The sequence below is a fragment of the Macrobrachium nipponense genome, chromosome 30 (genome assembly GCF_015104395.2).
Source record: "Macrobrachium nipponense isolate FS-2020 chromosome 30, ASM1510439v2, whole genome shotgun sequence".
NCBI classification, from domain to species: domain Eukaryota; kingdom Metazoa; phylum Arthropoda; class Malacostraca; order Decapoda; family Palaemonidae; genus Macrobrachium; species Macrobrachium nipponense.
In genome coordinates, this window is record NC_087218.1 from 55,128,986 (window position 1) to 55,152,776 (window position 23,791).

The window sequence follows — 23,791 nt, forward strand, 5'->3', positions numbered from 1 at the left end:
TAAAGATAATTAACTAGGTATGCTATTTTCTGTAAGAGTTGGTATAATATACAATAATATCCACTAATGCCAGATCTGTGTAGTTTACAAATCTCTGTTTTGACAGAGACCTCATCCGGTTCAATGTAGTGAATGCTGTACCTCTAGAGCTGCAGAACCTTTACAAGCTCATGGAGGTTGAATTTGATCCTCTTAATCTCTGCAATAAGATGAAAACACATTTGGAGTGGATTCAAGAGCACCCTGAACTAGGTACGTAACACTAAAGGGCTTTTGTTTTAAGCATTTCTTAATGCTGAATGTGTGTGGAATTGATGTAATATATTTTAAAAATATGGTCAAGAGTTGTGAAACTTCAAGAGAGGCAGTACTATTTAAGTGTTTTTTGGTGAGGTGTATTTCAGCAATAGTGAAAGTTTCTGGATTCTTTTGTCTGGTTGTCTCCTCCATGTAATCTGACCATAGTTGTAGGGTATCATTTACAAAGTAAAATGCCAAACAAGTGGTCAGTGGGCCTGTCTTGTAGAGACATGTACACTATGCTGCTCGATTGTTGATTTGGTTGGTTTGCTCGTTCATATTCTGTCTTTGACTCCAGGCTACTTACTGTTAGCTATTTTACATGTAGGTTGGCAGAGTGAGAATGAAACCTTGTCAAAGTGCTTATATTTTTTCTGAACTGTTATTATTAGGTTGTGAATATTTTTTGTGAATTATTATTATTAGGTTGTGTAATCAGGTAATGGTAATATATGTTGAAAAACCAAAGGGGCGCTTTATGCGTGCTTGCTAAAGGGACAGTTACTATAGATTTTAATGTGGTCCAGGGATTAAGTAAGAATCCCTTATGCCATGTATCATTTGAATCAGTTTTTTTATAAATTGTTCTTCTGTCTTTTCAGGTTTGACTCAGTATGTCTCAGCCTTGCAAGAAATGACCATAACCCGTTTAGTGAAACAAGTGTCTCAGCTGTATCAGAGCATAACTTTCAAAAGGCTGCTTGAACTGAGCATTTTTGTCAGTGCTTTCCACCTGGAACGTATCCTTGTGGATTTGGTCCGCCACAATGATCTCCAGGTATTTACGAGTGATTATTGTATTATTAAGTCATGTGAATCTCATGTTAAAGAGTGGCATTTTAATATTTAGTGCTTCTTTTTTCTGTTTTGAAAATCACATTTAAATTTACAGATACGCGTTGATCATCGAAGTGAGTGCGTACACTTTGGGGCTGACCTGAGTGAATCTCAGCGAGAGGATTTACCGGAAGGGCCAATGCTTCAGTCTCTGCCATCTGAAACCATCCGTTGCCAGCTAGTTCAGATGGGATCGGCCTTGCAGTCCTGTTTAGCCCTTATTGTTCCTGATAGTAAAAAGGTATTCAGTTAACATGTTTAACTTCTCTTTAATAACGAATTGCAGTCCCATTCATGTAGCATCTTTGCATACTGAATATTTAAGGCAATATAATTAATTGACGTTAATGTTAGTTGAGTGAAAAATTGATATTCTGGTTATTGGCATCTTGAGCAAGGCTTATTTTTTTTCAAAGGGAGTTAGCGCCATCAGTGCACCTCATGCTGTGGACTGTAGGCATTAAGGTTCTTTGCAACATTCCTTCAGCCCCTAGCTGCAACCCCTTTTGTTCCTTCTGTTGTACCTCCTTTCATAGTAAGTCTATCCCCCCTAATGTTAAGACCGAAGGTTTGTTTCGTGTAGAACAAATACCAAATTTGTAACTAATTTGTATTTTTCATAAACTAACAACCTGAGGTCTTAACAGTTAAAGGCCCCCACCCCCTCGAACCACCCCTCTAGCAGTCTAAACTGGGTGTTAGAAATATAACTGATGGGTCACAGGGTAGCCGTGGGCATTCTGGGTATACATGCCCGTGACCTGTATAGATGCCATTAGTCCCCTGGATCACAAGTGTAATTTTAATTCTACCGGTTTTCCAGCTTGGCGCTAGTAAAAATCCTAATGTTAAGACCTCAGGTTTGTTAGTTATGAAAAATACAAATTAGTTACAAATTTGGTATTTTTTTTTCTTTGCCTCTGCAGAAGGAAATGGAGTCCATGAGGGCACAGACCATTCAGTACTACAATCAGACAAAGCAGCGAGATCACATGAAAATCTTACAGGTGAAGAAATGTTCCATCATTAATCATTCTTCTACTTATTATTGTTTTGTTAGTGTTGCTTAGGGTATAGAATGAAATTTTTTTTCATTTACTTTACTCTTTTTAAAGCTATTTTTGCTATATTTCAGCGACAACATATCATTGAAGAAAGGAAGGAAATGTTGGAAAATCAGAATTTGGAACGCGAAGAGAGCATCAGGCGTGCTCAGGTAAGTTGTTAATTGATTGACTTGTTTTTGTGATTTTTTTGCAACTGTTATCACTCTACAAAGTAAAACACTCAAGTGATTCAGGCATTTACCTTTACCAAGTAGAATAAGCTACATGCGACTGGCTTTCTTATATGGGGATTGCCTTACCTGTGGATGTAACACCACAGTTTGGATACTGGACTCGGTATGATCAGTGAAGAGTGTTTGAGAGGCATTTTATGGCTGACTTTTTCTAATAGTGAAGATTTTTAATATGCAGAATTTAAGTGAAGATTATTGTTGATTTTATATATTACCTTGCCCTTTCATACTCTGATGAAAAAAAAAAATTAATTTAAATTAGTTTATTGAGACCCTTGAGTCAAAATCTAAGCAAGAAAGGAAAATAGGAGCAAGATACAGTTGAAGAAAAATATAAGGCAGAGAGAAGGGTAAGCAGGTATTGAAACTTTTAACGAAGAACTGTTAGAAGATGGAAACTACAGTAACAGTTTAAACTCCCGGTTGATAATATTGTAAGGAACGTGTCATTATTGATTTTGTATCAGTAGTTAACATTGTTGCTTTATTTTCATATTAGGAAGAACAACTGAAGAAACAGAGGGAAGAGGAGCAGTTGAGACTGGAACGTGAAGCAAGCAGGCGCGAAAAAGCTCGACAGGAAGAGCAGATGAAGATCATCCACACCAAACAGATAAAGGAGCGCCTGGAACAGATGAAGAACACCACCATTGGTCAAAAGATGATGGAGAGGTTTGGAGATGAGGTTAGTCTCTTATTATTAGTGCTATTTAGTGGTCATCCATGTAGTATTTGCATTAGGCAGAACAAGCTGTACCTTAAGTGCTGAGCTGGGTTTTCGACCTTATATTTTTGTAGATTCATGACCCCTGGATGCTGGTTCGTATACTTTGTGGAATGAGCAGCCTAGATTTTTATGAATTCACATCGGTGCTTTTGTCCCTGCTAAAGTTGGGACTTTTGAATCTCTGATTTTTCATTGCAGATTCTTATGGGGTTGATTTCTTAGTTTGAGCTATTATAGTTAGTATCATATGTGTATCTATCCATACTGAGCAGTAGATAAAGTTTTGTACTATAAGGTTAAGTATATCTTAGTTTTACCAGACCACTGCAGCTGATTAACAGCTCTCCTAGTGCTGGCCCAAAGGATTAGATATATTTATGTAGCTAGGAACCAATTGGTCACCTACCAATGGGACATACAGCTAATTATTGTGTGATCTGAACGTCATTATATCGAGAAATTAATTTATATCACCGGAAATACATTCCTCCGATTCCACGTTGACCACGCCGATCGCGAAAACCGCTGGTCCAACTAGGTGAAGGGTCTAATATGCATTAGGATATTAGCTGATAATCTAGTTTTTTTCAATAGGAAGCTTTCAGATGTTTCATTTTTTATATCCACTAGTAATAATATATAAATTGCAGTGATGGATACCTTTTTGAAGCATTTCCCAACTCTGTAGCTGTCACTGCATGTACAAATTCATATTACGCAAATGTCATATTTGTGTAAGGGCAGAGGTGATTTGGATCTCCTGTGACTAGTTAAACTATTGAATAACAGCATAGCATATGTAGTGATATAGGATTTATATTTCTAGAAACCAAATGATAAGAATCTATTCTTATCAAAACAGCAAAATACATTACGTATATGTACAGGCAGTCCCTGGTTATCGGCAGGGTTTCTGTTCTGGGTGGGGTGCTGATAAGCGAAAACTCCCACTAACAAACTCGGTGATTTATGACGCCAAGTTTTGGTTAATGCCGCCTCTGTTAGGTATGTTATGGTGCCATAACTATTATTGGCACCTTATGGCGCTGATAACCAAAACTTAGCCTGTTGTGGCGCCATAGATCGCCATATTTTATGGTGCTATAGTCAAACCAAAATGTCAGGGTGGATGACAGGAGGTGTCATCAGAATGTTTTGTATTTGAATCTAAAAGTTTAGGACTTTTTCCCTTGTAGACAAAAGAAAAAATCTCATTGGTTTACCAGTAAAGCCGAATTAAGCTCTGTATTGGATGGTGCGAGACCAATCCTTCCACCCACACTTTAGTTTCTTTTTCCTTTTTATAAAATATTATAAGTAGTATACACCGGGATTATTGGTAGCTTCATGTGCCCAATCTAGACTCATTACATCGGTCAAGGGCCCATCGTTTATCTTCTCTCTCCCAAAGTAATTGTGAACTTTGTATGCGAGTGACCTGGCTGAAGACGCAGAGAACACGTCTCCCAGTTTCTTCCGCTCTTTCTATGTCTCTTTACAGGGTGAGTCGAGTGAATGACAATGCACATATACAAAACGGTGTTATATATAGACGAATATTATGGATGTATAATGAGTTAAATCCTAATCATGAAAGCTGGAATTTCAATCCTTTATGTGACCCAAGTATACCTGATAAAATCTTTCAGTAAGATCAACTTGGCTCATATGGAGTTTGGAGGCAGTCTGATTCTGGGGTAGGTAGTGCAATTAAAAGATAATAAAAGGTTATCTCTTATCAAATCTCTACATCTGAATGCTGCAAAGAGTATAACCATACCTTGCCTTTGTGTTTCTTTGATAGACTATCGTTTTAGATGTTAAATTTTGGTTGTTCTTAATGATTTTCCTTTCTTAGTATGTTGTTTGGAAATAATCACAGATCCTGTAATAATGCCATAATTTCAAGCCATTTGATTATTGTCCATATTCCATTTTTGCAGTTATTTATATATATATATACAGTGTTCCCCCCGTATTCGCGTTCTCCAGATTCGCGGACTCACACATTCGCGGATTTTTCTTTGGAACCTATCTAGAAATTATTCGCGGACGGACTCGCCCATTTGCGGAATTTTCCAATGAAAATAATCACTAATTAGTGTATTTTGATGTTTATTTTCATGACTAAATACATTTTTATGATACAAAAATGATTTACTAATTTTCAAATATTAATTTTGATTAATACTGTATTAGTAAGTTTAATAAGTTTAAATATCACATAATAAAAATAATAATTCTCTCTTCTCTCCTCTTCATCTCTCCCTCTCTCTCTCTCTCTCTCTCCTCTCTCTCTCTCTCTCTCTCTCTCTCTCTACTACAAAGATGTATGTTTTTTTGTATGATAAATAAATGATTTACTATTTTCAAATATTAATATTAATTTATACAGCAATAATATCAATTCATTATAGAAAATACCATTGTGAATTAGTAAGATTTTAGCTTATAAACTTAAAAAATTATGGAAGAATGAATGAAATCCCAGTCAGATTCTTTCTCTAACGCCAGGTACTAAAACTCAGATATACGTATCAAGTTAAGTGACCGGAGGGTGAAGGAGCTGATTTGTTGCTGCCATCAAGTGGGCATGAAATTTCCACCCCCTCTCTCTCTCTCTCTCTCTCTCTCTCTCTCTCTCTCTCTCTCTCTCTCTTCTCTCTCTCGGTGAGAGATTTTTATGGTACATATATGCGTAATATGTTTATTAATATTTTCAAATAATAATAATAATACTTGTAATTACAAAAATCATGTGAAAGTATTTTACAAATACTACGATAATCTCTCTCTCTCTCTCTCTCTCTCTCTCTCTCTCTCTCTCTCTCTCTCTCTCTCTCTCTCTCTTAAAGCGATGTATGTTTTTTTGATGATGATTTACTAATTTTCAAATATCAATATTAATGTAAACAGCAATAATATAAATTCATTAAAGAAAATACTAAAGTGAATTAGCAAGATTTTAGTTTATAAATAAAAAGAATTATGTAACCCCGTGTCTTGTTTTTTGAACACTTATCCTGCTTGGTTGGCTGGGTTCCAACTGTCAAATCGAGTGTTGCCATCTACGGATCATTGAGATTCTCTCTCTCTTTCTCTTTTGCTGATATATATGAGATAATTTCTATGGTACATGTGTATGTTTATTAATATTTTTGCATAATAATAATAATAATATAACTAATCTCAAAATTCACATGTGATAGTATTTTAAAGAAGTACAATAATCTATCCATTTCACTCTTTGAAATAAGGACAACTCTCTCTCTCTCTCTCTCTCTCTCTCTCTCTCTCTCTCTCTCTCTCTCTCTCTCTCTCTCTCTCTACACGAGATACTAGCATGCGCTAGTGGTAACTCTCGCCCTCTGTTTGGGCTGGAAGTGTGTGTATAAGTATATCTTTAAGGACATTACTACATTTTATGGTAAAATAATAATATACAGTACTAGTTTACAAATAATAATGCGTTTAATGAGATTAAACAGTAACAGTAACGTTCTTCCCTCTCTCTTCTCATCTCTCTCTCTCTCTCGTTCCTCTCCATCTCCTCTCTCTCTCTCTCTCTCTCTCTCTCTCTGCTATTGGCTGTTTATATATTTCTAATGGTAAAATGTTTAAGATTACTTTAAAATGATATTAATAATACCAGTTCAATGGTATATTTGATGTAGGATAATACTTTAAGTAGACATTTGGTATTTGTGATTTCACATTCCATTGTTCCCTTGTAAAAAGAAAATGGATGTCTCAAATAGTAACAGTATGAAAGTAAACGTGCATGACTGAATACTTATGAGGGGACTGAATTATTTTCACATACGTAACTAAGTCATTCAGTACGTACATAGTATGTATTTATGTATAAACATAAAATGTAAGATTTACTTTAAAATAGTATTAATAATATTCAAAGATTAATTTGAACCATAATAGGATATTTTATGTATATTTGATGAAGGATGGTCTTTAAGGGATACTGTGGTGTTTGCATGTTCAGGATAGTTTATGAGCATTTTTAGAGTGGGGTTCCAAACATTCGCGGATTCTAACTATTCGCGGGGGGGGGTCTGGTACGCATCCCCCGCGAATACGGGGGGGCCACTGTATGTGTACTAATAATTCCTTTTTGGTCTATACATGCACGCACACATTTAGAAGAAATGGAAACAAAATGTGGAGTGAACAATCCACCTGTGTGCTTAATTGGCCTTTACCGCTGAGGTTTTAGGTTTAAGTTGGTCAGTTTCCTTATAGATAAATTACCAAATTGTTCTTAACTACAAACGATATAGTCCGGGAGAAACCTCCTGTCACCTGCCACAACATTTTGGTTTGACTATAGACAAGCGCATTAAACCGCATCGCCATTAACAGAGTCCACAGTTAACCAGGGACTGCCCGTAGTCCATTGCATGTCCTCTGTGGAAATGATTAGATATATATTTTCAGACACCAGATTTGGCCAAGAAGTTCAGATCTTTTCATCTTTTCAAAACAGTATAGTCTATCGCATGTCCTCCTGTTTGGAGATGGCTGTTATTCTTTATTTTATGTTGTTGCGATTCAGCTTTTATTGTATTGTTGAAAACTTTGTGTGAGGTTAAATGATTATGTATTTCGATATATGATCTTTTTCCTTTCAGAACCTTGTTGGGTATTCGGGTTCAGAACCCAGCAGTTCTTCATACATGGTAGTGACATTGTTAGATGTGTGTGTGTTTTTTTCCTAGTTGGCACAATATCTCCCAATTTTAATGCCTGGATGTGTCCACAAGATACAGACTGTAGTTTCAAATATCTGAACATCTGACCAAAGTTCCAACTTTTCAGTGCTTGTATAGTTAACTTATTAATAGTACTTAATACAATTTTGAATGAAATATTGTAGAAGATAAAATTTCATAAGATTTGTTGATTTTCATATGGAAAAACAGAAATTAACTGAGTACAAGAGAATGCGCGAAGTTATGTTGTATGAGTTCTAAATATTATCATTGCCTCTTAGAATTGTCTTTATAAGGTTTTCTTGTGTAAGCATGATTCCTGCCTTAGACTCAGGTTCTCATGTACGGGTGACTATAGAAGGGAAACCAAATTGTTTTGCATAGTGCGTGAAAGCTAGATGGATGTGTAGCAATCATAATATTTAACTTGGATGACACCTTATGTGGTGTGTGTGTGTGTGTGATTTTAATTAGCAAGCCTCTTAGATGTGACATTACTCACAAAATGTGTTTGGGTCCAAAGCCTTCACTTATCAATACTATCCAGTATGAACATTGCAGACTAATTATGAATAGTGGTTTGAAAGTTTCATAGTTGATCCTCCTGTGTGAGAAGTTCCACATGGCTTTGGTTGGAATAATTTTGTTGATTTGATCCTGTGGGCGCGCACCAAAAAGTTGCTCCAGAATTTTTTTGTTTTAGTTGCCATGTTTTAAGAAAATACTGCTATTCTAACATATGGTAAGCTGAGCATTTTTATTCATTGATCTATCTCCTTGCATCTATGGTGATACAGTATTCATCAAACTAAGGCCTTTCTTTTATTTGTGTACGTAACTCATTTTTTTTAAGATCTGTAATAGTCATAATCCCACTCCCAGGCCATAAGGAAAATGAAAACTGCAACCACTTTTTTTCATTCCAGTATTGTGAGTTGGATAATTGTTTGTTTATGCTACTTTGGTGAAAGGTTCAGCAGAATAGATTTATGTTTAAAGCTTGTGATATTTTGTGAGGAGTGACTGTTCAAGATAATTGCAGAAAATGTTGTGGAGAAATATTGTGCCAACGTGTTGTTTTAGAGATTGCTATTTCTTAATTTTGTTGTGTTTAAGGTATAAAGTTTTTTTTTTTTTAATTACATTACATTAAATTGTTGCCCCCCAGCTTCTATCTTGGATGTAGGAACTTCATAAAAGATATCTCTTGTCTTTCCATATACATGCATGTGCTTTTCCATCCAGAGAAATGGTACTGAAGAGCTTCCTACAACATTCATTTCACTACCTATTTCTGTTTTCATTGTTAGGTTTCCTCAACCTCTTTTCCTCCCGTCACTGGTCTGTTTTCTTAAACATACTAACACAATGCCAATACAGTAATAAAACCCAGTGAGCAGAGGAACTGGAGCAGAATAGAAACTTAAATGTAAGGGTTTGAAGTAAGTATGCAATTGAGATTGGAGGGCACTGTATGTATACTATATATCCTCAAGCTGTCTTTTACTGATAGTTCATATATCACATCATTGATAAGCTCCTGCATCCAAGTTTAGCTGGTATATAATTGTGAATGCTTGACTAACTATTCTCAAACATGTTGAAGACAAAGCATAATTTCTAGTTTATTCACTATTCAATGAATCTTAGTGTACCCTATGTAAGAGTTAACCTCTTGTTGTCTTTCAGCATTAGGTTCAAATTTTTTATTTCATATTGTATTCTTGTAATGGGGGCTGCTAAATTAGTATTACTAATCAACTGATGCAGAATGGACAGTACTTCATTATTGGTTGTGGTTGTCAGCCAAAAAACTCACATCATGGTTTGATACTTAGGTAGCATTGTAAGCAGTGAAATTTGTACAGGTGACATCCGTACAGTTTGCAGTAAGTAGTTCAACCTTCCCATTTTCCCAATAACTCGCAAACAAGCCATTGTATTTTTAAGGGTTGTTCAATGTACGCGTACTTCATAATTGGTATTTCTCCAGTTGCATTTTTTGTTTTCTCTTGGATCCTACTCCAGTAGCATTGTCACTTCACTTTAGCTGTGACTTTTGGCTAACATCACAGACTGCAATGGTAGTCTTATTATGTTTGGTGAGTTTGTAAGAAAAACTTGTTTTGAATAGTTTTTGAGTAAAATTCATTGCTCAAGACACTTGTAACCACAGTGTTAAATTAATCTTTTAACCATAAAATGCTGTCAACTGTTTGTTTGGGGGTGTGTGTGTGTGTGTGTATGCACAGGTTTAGGTGTTAATGAAACTTGAAACTTGCAGTATAACTTTGTCTAGTGGTTGTATAAATTTAAGATTTATATTCCAGCCTTTTTCAGATTTTATTCCATTTATATTTTAAATGTATTAAGGTATATTTTTTCCTCGGGGACTAGTACCATATTTTTGTGAAAAGATAAATGTTCTGTTTTAGGCATAATAGTGGGTTACCCTGATACAAACTAATCGTGTAAGAACATCATGCAGCATTGGGTTCATGAATACAGAAAATAGTTTCATGTTGCTGTTGTTGTATACATATAAACTTAAAGAACTAATGTGGTTAGTGTTTGGCATTATTAACCAAGTGTTTGTTTTCTCTTGTAATGTGTGGAGGCATGAAATTAGAAAAAAGTCTTAAAACCTTGAAGTTATAAATTTTGTATACAGTAACCAAGAATGATAACGTGCAAGTTACTAGGTTAATCTCCTGTTTGTTTCAAGGAACTGATCACGCTTGGTGCAGAAGAAATCCTCCAGAGGCAGGTAGAAGAACTGGAGAAGGAGAGACAAGACTTGCAGAAACGTTTGAGGTCCCAAGAGAAGAAGGTCGATTATTTCGAGAGAGCTAAGAGGCTCGTAGAAATCCCATTACTGAAGGAAATGTTGGAAAAGGAGAAGGTATGCAATTGGTGTACTTGTGCTGTGAATAGTGATTTGGGAATTTTTCAATGAAATTGTATGATGATATCTGCGTAATTCTACATTCAGTCAAACTTAGGTTAAATTACACTGAGTTATAAAGTAACACCTCAACTTACTGACTTCTGTACATACCAGCGACAATACTATTGCTTTTCTCAGTCTACCAATTTAGATGTCATGCATTTTTAAATAAATCTCTTAAATTCAGTGATAAGTCTAAAGTACTGGTCAGTTTAGGTTAGGAACTGAAATTGCTGTTAGCTGTAAGATACTAAGAAAGTATTCAAGTGTAGTTTATAATGTTGAGCATCAGAAAGCCAACCCTCCACAGTTCTGTTAAGTTGAAGTTCTACTCTATTTTAACAGTTTTGAAAAGAGATCTTGTTCTATTATGCTTAGGAACGAGACAAGGAGTTCTGGAAATGTCAAGAAGAGGAACGTGTGAAGAAACTTATAGAAGAACACCAGGTAAGTCTTGAGCACAGCAAACGACTTCTCCGAATGCACGAGGACAGAGACGAGTTCTTGAGCCAGTTGAAGTCCTCAAGGCGCTCCGAAATCGAGAAGAAGTTGAACGATTTCAATGCGCGACTTGAAGTGGAGCGGAAGAACAGACTAGCTGAAAGGAAGGAACAGAGGTGAGTTACATGTGGTCATGATAGGCTTGTTTTAAGTTTATTTTCATTCCTGTTACAATACCTTCATTGGTATTCTCTCTCATCATACTTTTCACCCCTCTCCTAACAATTGTTTCAACATTATTCGCTGCACTGAAGGACCTTATAGGTACAAGCATTGGGCCTTTGTCTAAAGTTTTATGTTCCAATTTGAAGTCATTTTTATGGACTTATTAGAAATTAATAAATAAATATTGGGGCAAGGTTAAACTTAAAAAATATGGACAGCTAAGTGGAGAGAGATCAAAGCCTGGAGTAGTGGTGCTGAAAGAACTTATTGTTTATGATGTATGATGCAATGCATAATTATTGAATTATTCACTTTCAAGGCGGCGTGAGAGGCGCGAGACCTATTACCGCATCAAAGCGGAAGAAGAGCAGCGTCGTAAAGATGAGGAACTCAAAAAGCAACGCGAGGACGAGGAGAGACGTGAACGCGAGCAGAGAGAGAAAGAGGAAGCTGAGTACATGGCCAGGAAGGCTGTGCTTGACCGTCAGGCTGAGCTACAGAGAGGTGTGTTATTAAAGATTTTATGCTTGTGGTATGAATTTCTAATTAACCCTACTCTACATTTAAATTTTTTTTTTTTTTTTTTTTTTTCAATGGTCATCATTCATGTTTTATTACAGCACTATGCTTATGGTAATCATTTTGTCATGGAATATCAGAATCCTTTTCCTCAAGTTTATGTTTGTATTGTTTGCAATTCAGAACGTGAGAGGGCTATAGAGGAAAAACAGAAGCAAGAGCAGATGTCTCGCCGTCCAGCTGCTGATGATGGATGGCGCCGAGGAGGTGCTCGTGAAGAAGGAGGGCGAGAAGGACCTCCTCCACCAAGACGACCCGATCCGGAAGAGGCTGCACCGGAAGCTGGTGGTGGTGGTAGTGCTGATGGTGGTGTTGGGGCTGGTGGTGGTGTTGGTGGTGAACGTTCCGGAGTATGGAGAGCTGGCGGAGGTATGTTTACTGTATCTTTTTTCCAATTAAAATTATTAATAGTATTTTTTTTTCTTTGTCCCTCATATGATGTAACTGTATATTTGTGGACACCAAAGTGACATGCACTTATAAATTTTGTGTGCTGTATTGAGGCACAATCTAATCGGCTATTATCATGTGGAATAAGTGAATTAGAACTAATTGTATTTAAAAAAAAATAGTTACCCAAAGATATGATGCTGGTGGTTAAAAATTCTTCAAAAAATATAAATTTTAGTGAATTGAATATAGTATGACATTTAAAATTGGCAAATTGCCGAATTGAACAAGGAGATTAGTAAAGTAGTTACTGAGAAGTAACTACTTAAGTTTAGGTTTTGTTGTCTGACCTAATGAGGGGCAAAATCTGGCAAGTCACAATGACCCTGTGGTGTAGCTTATGCTCGGAACTATTTTCCAGGTTCATGGCGAGAGAAGGAAAGAGAAAAACTGGATGCCTGGCGTAGAAAGGATGATGGAGAAGAAAGGCCCACTGCAGATGAACCACCCGTTAGTAGACCACCGGTGGTGAGGGATGAACCACCTCCAAGGGACCGAGGTAATAGGGATATTCGTCAGGATGAACCTCCTCCGCCACCCAGGGATCGTGGGAATCGAGACATCAGGAGAGATGAGCCGCCAAGAGAGTTCAGGCGGGACAGAGATGACCGATTTGGTCGTGACCGAGATCGGGACCGTGAGGACCGATTTGGCGGACGAGAAGATAGGTGGGTATTTGACACCATCTAAGATCTAAGGAGATGCACTTAAGATGGTGCCAATATTGTGAGGCTGTATGCTGTATCGAATGTTGAGATCATCCGTCATTTGCCATATTTTCCCCAGACATTACTTGTCCACTTGCATAAACAACCAACAATAATTGTGAGCACCTCCCCGGTTTGTTTATATATAGCTCATACCTTTTTTTAATTGCTTTCTTCAGAGACAGCGGTGGAGACTGGAGGCGTGGTCCTGCAAGACCTGAAAGAGACTTTGGTGACAGGGAGAGAGACAGAGGTGACAGAGACATCAGACGGGACAGGGACATGGGTGACCGAGACTTCCGGCGGGGTGGGGGCAGAGACTTCGGCCGTGACAGTGATCGCGACAGAGACTTTGGACGTAGCGATAGAGACCGTGACTTTGGTGGCAGAGGAAATTGGGATAGGGATCGTGACCGTGAAAGAGATAGAGGAGACTTTGGACGGAGTGACAGAGAGAGAGACTTCGGAAGGGGTGGTGACAACAGGGAATTTGGAAGGGGCGGTGATAGAGACAGAGACTTTGGAAGGGGCGGTGACAGAGACAGAGACTTTGGCCGCCGAAGAATGGATGCGGATGATAGAAGAGATGCTGTGGGTGGACCCTCTAGATCGGATGAGAGTGGATCTTGGCGGACTGCTGCTCCCCCCGCAGCAAGGGAACGGTAAGGTATTTCTTATTGTGACAGTTAATGAAAGCAAAATGAATAAAATTTGCTTGTTCCGACACGGCATACAAACCTTCGGTCCTTTTACAATAGGAAGGTACTAGCGGCAGCTGGATAGGTCGTAAGCTTTCGAACAAGGGGTTCGGTAGTTAACTGCTTGTCCGACAGGCGCGCGCGCGCGACTGGGAGGTAAACAAATCACTTTTGCTTTCGGCCTCACAGCGAGTGGACGTGTGTGTTCGACGCTCTCTGCCCGCTTCTCGTCGTTTGCTTTCTTGAGTATTTGGTTGTGTTGTGTATGAAAGAGTTCATTGTAAGTACAATCATTCTCTCTTTTCATATTAATTCAACTAAATTTGTTAATGATGGAATCTCCTCGCCTCGCTACCCCACGGAGACTATGCCCGGGTACCGAAGGGCGTAAATGCGGGAAGTTCCGCTCTTTCCCGGAGATAGACCCTCATATTTTGTGTGCTCGGTGTCGGGGGCGCGAATGCACCCGAGCCGAGCCTTGTGATGTTTGTAATGATTGGTCGGAGGCGCAGTGGACTTTGTATGAGGGCAGGAAGAAGCGAAGGCCTGCAAAGGAGTCGTCGGAAAGCTCTCCCGCGACTCCTTTGGTGACGGACACTTCGTCTTCTTTCCTGCCACCCGCTCAACTTCCATGTCTCGCGCCTTCCCCTTCGGGGGGGGTGTCTAGGTCCTTCTCTTCTCCTGACTTGTCGAGTGTGGAGGAGGGCGCTAGATACCCTGACGTCCAGTTGTACTCTGGGTCCTCTATCCGTTCGTCTTCGCGCGAGCGGGTAGAGGATCCCCCTAATCACCCGCCTTTTGCCCTCCTCAGGTGCGGTTGCCGCGAAGGATGACCTCGGACAGGTGTGGGCATCGTTGGGGTTGCAGGGCGTGCCGAGTGTCCAGGGGCTGCTCTACCATCTCGCTGGCGCCGTGGCGGTCACCCATGCAACGGTCACGACCACCACCACGACCCTTACAACACCTGGCTACGCTTCACCTCCTCACCTGGTGTACACCCAGCACGCGGTCTCTGTGACACCCACTACATCGGTGCAGGGGCCAGTCGCCGTAACTCGGGGGAGTGTGGATGCCGCCACCTGGGTTTTGCCGTGCTGCCGCGACCGGACTTCGTGTGCCCGAAGAGCTTCGCCCCTGGACCTCCCACCGGTACCTAGGATGTCTGTGCCGCTGGTCCGCCCATCTGGACCGCCTACACAGTCTGCCGTACCTGCCGTGACCACTGCTGCCGTTCCTGTACCTGCTCCTGCTGTCTCGTCTGCCGTTCCTGTGATGCCTGCACCTGCTGATGTTGTTCCTGTTCCTGGCGCCGCTGCTCCCGATGCTGATCTGTTCGGACAGGTGCGTCCGGGCCCTGTTGCTTCGGCAACAGCAGCCCCGGCTCCGTCCTGGATGACAGATCTGACGTCGGTCCTGAGAAGGTTGACGAGGAAGAAGAAGAAGAGGAGGAAGGTGTCGTCGTCGTCTTCATCGTCTTCGTCGTCGTCGTCGTCGTCTGCCGCCTCTTCCCCTTCTTCTCTAAGGCTCCCCCGCCGAAGAAGAAGAAGGTCGCCTCCCCCCCCCCTAAGAAGTCTCCTTCGGGAACTTCTAAGGGCCCGTCTCGCTCTGGTGAGACGGGGGGTTCTTCCGCTGGTCACCCTGCTCCTTCGGCAGGACCCGTCTCTTCTTCCGCAAGGAAGAAGACTACGGGGACCAGAGGAGTGCCGGCTGACACCGGCACTTCCTCACCTGCTGTCAGTGGTTCGGCCACAGCAGCAGGGTCCGTCTCGGTCTCGCCGCTCGTTCGCGAGAGGTACCGAGTGTACGGTCGCCTACCAGCGACCGTGCAGCCAGGAACCAGACCTCTGAGTCCGCTCAGCGTCAGGTTCACGGCACGGAGCGGAAGACTGGTGACAGCCGCTCACGCGACTCTCACCAGACCAGCTCTCGCTCTCGCGGCGAGCAGCTGGCTACCCGGGCGGACGTGACGGTCCATGACCGGCCACGGGCTGAGGCTGATAAGAGGTCCCCCCGTTCGCCGGCACCAGCCACGGCTGGTACCAGCGAACTGACGCACCGTGAGGATACGCACCGATCTCACCGTGACAGTGGAGCTCGCCGGTCGCCTGACCGTCACTCTCACAGAGAGCGATCGGGTACGGCGACCAGCACCAGCTCCTCTGACACACGAGACCGGGGCCGCTGTTCTCGGTCCAGCCGTTCTCCACAGCGAGACGGCTCGACTAGGTCTGCAGCCCGATCGCCACCGCGGGTTGGCGATCGCCTGCAGTCTTCCAAGCCCGCTGGTTCTGCCAGCGAGCGAGGAGGGAGCGTCAGGTCTTCCTCTCCCATACCTTCAACCTCCTCGGGTTACACCGGGAGGGGCGAGGTATTGAGGAGTGATCGTGAGGGGTGCGCCCTTCAGGATCCCACCACGTCGTCGTACGTACCAGGCTCGGTTCTCGGACCAGCCAGGTCGTACGCACAGGTGGTTGGAGGAGACCGAGAGGGGTCTGTCGCTGCTCCTCTCCTTGAGGGAGGAGGGTCTCGGGAGGTGCTCCTGTTTGAGGGACTGGACGGTCCGACTCCGCAGGACGCAGTCACTCCTGAGATCCAGAGGAACTTTGCCGAGGTTATTGCGCTGATTCGTCAGCACAACGACCTCGCGGAAGGATCGCCGCTCCCACCATCCGAGCCCACGTCCCGGCTCGAGTCGTTCTGGGGCCCGAAGAGGGAACCCAGACCGACGGTGGGCTTGCCGCGTTCTGAGCTTGCGGACTCAGTGCTGGACCAGGTTGAATCGCTTGTCTCCGGACAAGACGGTTCGCTCAAGTCTGGCAGGTCGAGCAAGCTGCTTCCACCTCCTCTGCTGTGACAGCGGCGTTTTTACGTGCCATCTGAAGACCCGATGCCGCCCAAACAGGTGAACCCGGAGTTAGCCAGGCTAACTCCGGGTGTGTCTCTGCAGCAGCTCCTGTCCGAGAACCTGTGGTTCTCGCAGCAAGAGGCACTCGGCCTGGAATCTACCGCCATGGCAGCTTTCCAGGCCGTCTCCTGGCTAGATCTGTGGTCCCTCACAGTATCTAAGGTCGCAGCCAACTCCGGGGGAATTTCTCCCGAAGATGACTCGGCCTTCAGGAGACTTTGCCAGTCTGGGGGAAGAGCCATCTCCTTCCTTGCCCACCAGACGGTGAACCTGTGGGCCAACCTGGTTCTCCGACGAAGGAACGCTGTCCTTACTCGGGTTTCCAGGGCGGCTGGGCGTGAAGCGGCGTTGGGACTTCGCAACGGACCTTTACGGAGTTCCACGTCTCTCTTCCCAGGAGAGATGGTGGACGCTGCGGTGGACAGACGGCGCACTGACGACAGTGACCGGCTGGTTCACCAGGCGGTCTCGAAGGCTTCTGGGCAGCCTCGGACTGCGGCCAAGTCTAAGAGCTCGGCTAGCGCTTCCTCGGTGGCTAAGACGGTAGCTGCGTCGAAGCCCCGGGAATGGACTCTGTCTTCTTCGACTTCTGGCAAGGGGAGCCGTAACCAGCCCTCCTCCCAGCCCTCCTCCTCCCGTGGAGGCTCTGGGAAGAAGTCGAAGAAAGGGGGGAAACGCTAGGGACGGCGTTCCCCCTCACCTGCTGCCGGAAGTGGGGGGGTGCCTGGCCAGCCATTGGGCAACTTGGCAGCGCTACGGCGCCGAGACCTGGATTGTAGATGTCCTTCGGGAGGGATATCTATTACCCTTCGAATCTCGGCCACCCCTCACCTCCAACCCGGTCCAACAGCAGTCGTACGTTCCAGGGTCATCGAAGGACGTAGCACTGAGACAGGAGATCAAGACCATGCTGAGCAAGAGAGCTGTAGAAATCGTCACGGATCAGTCACCGGGCTTTTACAGTCGACTCTTCCTGGTGGAAAAGTCTACGGGAGGCTGGCGCCCGGTGATAGATCTCTCTCCCCTGAACCGGTTTGTTCGCCAGACCCGGTTCACAATGGAGACGGCACGCTCAGTGCTCGACTCCATCAGGGAGAACGATTTCATGCTTTCAGTGGACTTGGAGGATGCGTATTTCCAAATACCCATTCATCAGTCCTCCAGAAAGTACCTCCGCTTCATCCTCGACGGGACGGTGTACCAGTTCAGGGCACTTTGCTTCGGTCTCTCAACCGCCCCACAGGTGTTCACGCGAGTGTTCACTCTGGTGTCTGCTTGGGCCCATTCGCACGGGATACGTCTGATGAGGTATCTCGACGATTGGTTAGTCCTGGCGAGCTCCCGCTCGCAGTTGCTACAGGACAGGGATCGACTGCTCGAGTTCTGTCGCGATCTGGGGATCGTTGTGAACTTCGAAAAGTCCGATCTCGAGCCCAAGCAGAGGATGAAGTACCTGGGTATGCTGATCGACACGGTAGCAGGGCGAGTCTTCCCCGCAGACTCGCGGATCAGCAGATTCAGGGAGGCAGCCAACCAGTTCCTGTCTCGGCAGGAAACAGGCAGCTCAGCGATGGCAAGTCGTGATCGGACACCTGTCGTCACTCGAGAAGTTAGTCCCTCACGGGCGTCTTCACCTGCGGTCTCTTCAGTGGAGACTAAAGGAGAGTGGTCACAGGCGACGGATCCCCCAAGCTTTCCAGTGTCACTGACACAGGAGGTGAGGCAGGACCTAGCCTGGTGGCTGGAAGACAGGAACCTCTTAAGAGGAGTGCCCCTGCGCACTCCCCCCCTGGACATGCAGCTGTTCTCAGACGCATCGACCGAGGGATGGGGCGCACACCTGGAGGAGTTGCTGACTTCAGGAGTGTGGGACGAGAACGACAAGCACCTTCACATCAATGTACTGGAACTCAAGGCAGCGTTCCTCGCTCTCCAAGAGTTCCAGGACCGCTTGATGGGACACTCAGTGGTGTTGATGTGCGACAACACCACGGTGGTGGCTTACGTCAACAAACAGGGGGGACTAGTGTCTCTCCCGTTGTACCAGTTGACTCGGCAGGTGCACGAGTGGGCCGAGGCACACTCAATAGAGCTGTCGGCACGCTACATTCCAGGGAAGAGGAATGTAGTAGCAGACACGCTCAGCCGTCGGGATCAGGTGATAGGGACCGAATGGTCTCTACACCAGGACGTGGCGGAAAGGCTCTTCGACCTGTGGGGGCGACCAGTCGTGGATCTGTTCGCCACCCGGCACAACAGGAAGCTCCAGGTGTTCTTCTCGGCCGTGCCGGACCCATGGGCAGCTGCAGAGGACGCTCTTCAACACCCGTGGGACAACCTCTTCGCCTATGCCTTTCCCCCGTTCAGCCTGATTCGCAAGGTGATCAGTCGAGCACTGGTCACCCCGAATCTCAGGATGATCCTGGTGGCTCCCAAATGGCCACAGGCCATTTGGTATCCGGACCTGCTGGCTCTTCTCGCAGGAGAACCGAGAGAGATTCCCCCTTGGCACAACCTTCTCGCCCAGCCACACGTCGAGCGGTTACCACCGAGCAGTCCAGTCTCTACGTCTTCACGGCTGGCTGTTATCCACCATCTCTTGCGAACGAGAGGCTTTTCTCGTAGCGCAGCAACAGAGATGGCTGGAAACGTCCGTCAGTCCTCTGCAGCTCTGTACCAGGGGAAGTGGGCCGTCTTCTGTGGTTGGTGTCGTAGACGGGGTCTATCTCCTCTCAGAGCCACTCTTCAGCAGGTAGCGGATTTCCTCGTTTTTCTTCGCCGAGAGAAGCTCCTCTCAGTCCCCACAGTCAAAGGATACAGAGCCGCCTTGGCGCTCGTCCTGAAACTGAGGGGATTGGACATCTCGAACTCGTTCGAGATCTCCTTGCTTATGAGGAGCTTCGAAAGGTCTTGCCCACCCAGGGAACTCAGGCCCCCTGCGTGGGATGTGACTCTCGTCCTTAGGAGTCTGACTCGAACGCCGTTCGAGCCACTCCGAGAGTCGTCAGACAGGGATCTGACCCTCAAGACCCTCTTCTTGCTGGCCCTGGCATCGGCGAAGAGAGTAGGGGAACTTCATGGTCTTTCCTATGATGTACGACACTCCAGGGGATGGGGATCTGTGACGCTCGATTTCGTCCCGAACTTCGTTGCGAAGACTCAGAAACCGTCGATCCCTGACGACAGGTTCGAGTCATTCACGATTCCCTCCCTATTGGACTTCACCGATAATGATGCGGATGAGATGCTGCTTTGTCCTGTGAGGGCGCTACGGCGCTATCTGAAGAGAACTCGACACCTCAGGCCTGAGTGTCGACGCCTCTTCGTTAGCACCGGGGTCACCAAGAAAGAAGTATCCAAGAACACTCTTTCATTCTGGCTGCGTGAGGTCATCAGGAGGGCGTATGAGGCTGATGGTAGTGACGACATCCGTACGTCCCGTCCGAGAGCTCACGAAGTCAGAAGTATTGGCCCCTCGTTGGCGTTTCGTAAGAACTTCTCCGTGGCGCAGGTCCTGAAGGCAGGGGTCTGGTCTAACCAGACTACCTTTACGTCCTTCTACCTTCGGGATATTGCCCACAGGTCCTTGGATACCTTTTCCTTGGGACCCGTGGTGGCTGCTCAACAAGTTGTGTAGCTAACCCAGACCCTCGCAGGCTGAACAGCATCGAGTCCTGGTGTGACTGTGTGGATGGATGTGTGAGTGAGTGAGTGACTGGCTCTCTCTTCCCATCTTTTCCTCCTCCTCTACCTGTGGGCAGAGGGCCACGGTCGTCACTACGCTGGATGAGGACGAGATGCAGGTGAGCTATATGACAGAGCCCCATCCTATCCCTTTCACTAGGGATAGGAGCAGAATATCCACCACTTCCTTCTACAAGGGGGGGAAGTGGATGCCTACAAGAGTCAAACCCATGACTTTATATTTGCTCCTGTACAGGAACAAGTTCTTACATTGCTGGTACGAAGAGATACGCATGCCTCTCTCTTAGTACTCGGTCCAGAGGTCTGACCATTGATCCTGCGGTGCACACCCCGATCAATCGGACAGAGGCTTGGATCCCTCCCTCGCTCTTACGACCAGGGAGGCTTCCAAGGTTGGGCGAACACCAGTCTGTTCACAAAAGACTCAGATTCCTCCCACCAAGAAGTGAGTCTTCCTATTGTAAAAGGACCGAAGGTTTGTATGCCGTGTCGGAACAAATGACAATTTGTCTAAAATTGCATTTTTCCTAACTATACAAACCTGAGGTCCTTTTACAATAGGAAGGTACTAGCGGCAGCTGGATAGGTCGTAAGCTTTCGAACAAGGGGTTCGGTAGTTAACTGCTTGTCCGACAGGCGCGCGCGCGCGACTGGGAGGTAAACAAATCACTTTTGCTTTTGGCCCAAGCAAAAACTGCAGAGTGAGGGGTGGCATGAGGTGGGGCTATGTGTAAAAGGACCTCAGGTTTGTATAGTTAGGAAAAATGCAATTTTAGACAAATTGTCATTTTAGTATTCATTTTTTAATATAGTGTAATTCATTTATATTTAGTTCTTGTATTTGTAATTGTATTGTTGTTAGTGTATGGCAAAACAGTTTGAACGATCTCAGTAACCTTACTTGTATTTGATTGAAAATGTGGACATACCTAATATATTAATTAGCTACAGGTAAAACTCTGAAATAGTTTTGTTTTGAAACTTACATTTGTTTATAAACTCAGTCCTCCTCGTGAGGATCGTGACCGAGGGGGAGAGAAAAGGGAGGAAGCGCCTCGAGAGGAAAGGCGCAGTGCTTGGCGCACAAGAGAAGACAGTCGCAAGGAGGAGCCACGTCCAGAGAAGACCAGACCACCACGTGAAGAGCCTGATGAAGAAGGCTGGACTACCGTTAGGCGTTAAGCTCGTTGAAATGTCATGTTCAGTGGTCGTGTTTGATAAATTTAATACGTATAGCTTTTTTGTTTTCCATCTTGAGACTGAGGGTATGTTTTATATGTATAACCATTAGATTAACTTTCATGTATTTTGGAGAAAGGCTTTTGTGTGTTTTATTTACATCAGAGTTGTTTGGTGCTATTTTGCTGTGAAAATTTTTATAATTTTTTTTTTTTTTTTTACATTAGAAATCATCATTACAGTTTTTCATTGCTTCATCACTCTGATCTAAATAACCAGTGATTTATGGTTTGATAGCCCATATTTGCGATTTACTAGTTAGTTTCTGCAATCAGTGGTTTGTTGTAAGAATTCTAAGTTAATGTTTTAAATAATTTGCTTGCATTTGAAGTCACTGTCATAATCTTGAATCATGCTTGGCTATAGGTGGTAATAGGTTCACAAATGTTTCTCGAATTGGAAAATTTCCTGTTACCTTTGGCATTTTTTCCTTATTTTCAGCAAGAAAAAGTTTTAATGGAAGATTTCCAAGAAATTTAGGAATTTTTGCCTTCTCAAGTTGAGCCTCGTACTTGAAATTGTTGTTTGCAGTTCGTTTCTTGGAAATTCTGTGACAATTAAGCAGTTATTTTTCAGCCATGTTTATATATATATATAAATTACATCATACACATCAATAAAGGTATTGGTCCCTTTGCATGTGTTATTTCCTTCGTACTTCGTTTAGAAATGTCTACTCATTCTCCATAGTATGTAATGTTGTCAACTTATTTTTCTGTGCTCTGGACTGTATGGTGTACATTAAATTCCTTTCTTAATCAAATTCTACAAGGTTGCAAATAAAAAAATAAAAAATTTCAGGTTTGGAGTATCAAATTATAGATCAACAGTAGATGAAATTTTCTGTTCTAACTGACTAGCAATGGTTTAGAAGTTTTATTACTTTTATATGATTTCTGGTAAGGTCACTCTAAGTTCTGTTATACACAATTGTTCATGTTTGGCTGTTATGAGGTACCTCATTCCCCAAAGACAGTAGTGAAGTACCTGCTACACTTGATGTGGAAATAAGTATACCATCCCATATTTTAAAACCACTGAAATCAAGAAACCAATTTATTCTTAAGCAGGGAGCAGTATAAATTTATAATTTGCCACCTCACCGACCCATCGCTTGTTAGGGTTGGCTGGCATTGTGTCCGTGCATTCGTGCAGTGGAACTAACACTTTGACCAGTACAGAAATTAACTAATGTGATTGCACACCCAATGTAATTCAAGGTCGAGACGGACAGACAATGTGGTACCGGATGTAGGTAGTCTGAGCTCAGACTAACGATCCGCATGCCATGAACACCTTACTAGGTCTGAGCCAAATCAGTTGTGTAGCGCCTCAATGGCGTGGTTGGTTTGGTGTTTGCTTCTCACCTCAGTGGTCGCTGGTTCGATTCTCGGCCATTTCATTGACGAGTGAGAGATGTGAACTTATGGTGATAGAAGTTCTCTCCACGTGGTTTGGAAGTCACGTAAACCCGTTGGTCCTGTTGCTGAATAACCACTGGTTCCATGCAACGAAAAAACACCATACAAACAAATAAACATATCAGTTGTGTATCGATAACAGAACATGTAACAAATGAACGAACAAATAACAAGCACAACAGTAAAATCTGTCTAGACTTGGTAAATGGTGTTGATGCAAAGTCCTAGAACGTCCAGGTTACTACGCCTGATAACCTAAAATCAGTCGAGCGTTTGGTCTAACTAGTACTAGAGAGATTGTGTTGCTCGAACATCGAAAATGTAAAGAAATATGCTACTTGCTTGTTACTAAGTTCCTGATTCCTCTCCATCTTGCTATCTCACAAGTTTATTAATTCTACCGATTTCCAGCTTGGCACTAGTATTATCCTAATGTTAAGACCTCAGGTTTGCAGTAACACGTCTTATCTTAAAGGCGGTAGGAAAATAACTGATGGGTCACAGGTAGCCGTGGGCATTCTGGGTATACATGCCCCGTGACCTGGTATAGATGCCATTAGTCCCTGGATCTCACAAGTGTAAT

At 43.7% G+C, this 23,791-nt stretch overlaps 1 protein-coding gene across 2 annotated transcripts in view; it reads left to right on the forward strand.

Moving 5' to 3' along the window:
- Positions 1–22,420, forward strand: part of LOC135202538 (eukaryotic translation initiation factor 3 subunit A-like) — a 32,263-nt gene extending 9,843 nt beyond the window's left edge. The window contains exons 8-21 of one of the 2 annotated variants that reach the window (XM_064232006.1): positions 107–252; positions 903–1,078; positions 1,193–1,378; positions 2,064–2,144; positions 2,273–2,353; positions 2,937–3,122; positions 7,811–7,858; positions 10,617–10,793; positions 11,217–11,455; positions 11,824–12,008; positions 12,207–12,452; positions 12,895–13,201; positions 13,420–13,902; positions 21,553–22,420. In XM_064232006.1, the coding sequence (XP_064088076.1) occupies positions 107–252; positions 903–1,078; positions 1,193–1,378; positions 2,064–2,144; positions 2,273–2,353; positions 2,937–3,122; positions 7,811–7,858; positions 10,617–10,793; positions 11,217–11,455; positions 11,824–12,008; positions 12,207–12,452; positions 12,895–13,201; positions 13,420–13,902; positions 21,553–21,730 (2,719 nt within the window). In that variant the 3' untranslated portion in view covers positions 21,731–22,420. The remainder of the gene's footprint in view (positions 1–106; positions 253–902; positions 1,079–1,192; positions 1,379–2,063; positions 2,145–2,272; positions 2,354–2,936; positions 3,123–7,810; positions 7,859–10,616; positions 10,794–11,216; positions 11,456–11,823; positions 12,009–12,206; positions 12,453–12,894; positions 13,202–13,419; positions 13,903–21,552) is intronic. The other variant, XM_064232007.1, reaches the window with a different exon arrangement.
- The last annotated feature ends 1,371 nt before the right edge of the window (positions 22,421–23,791 follow it).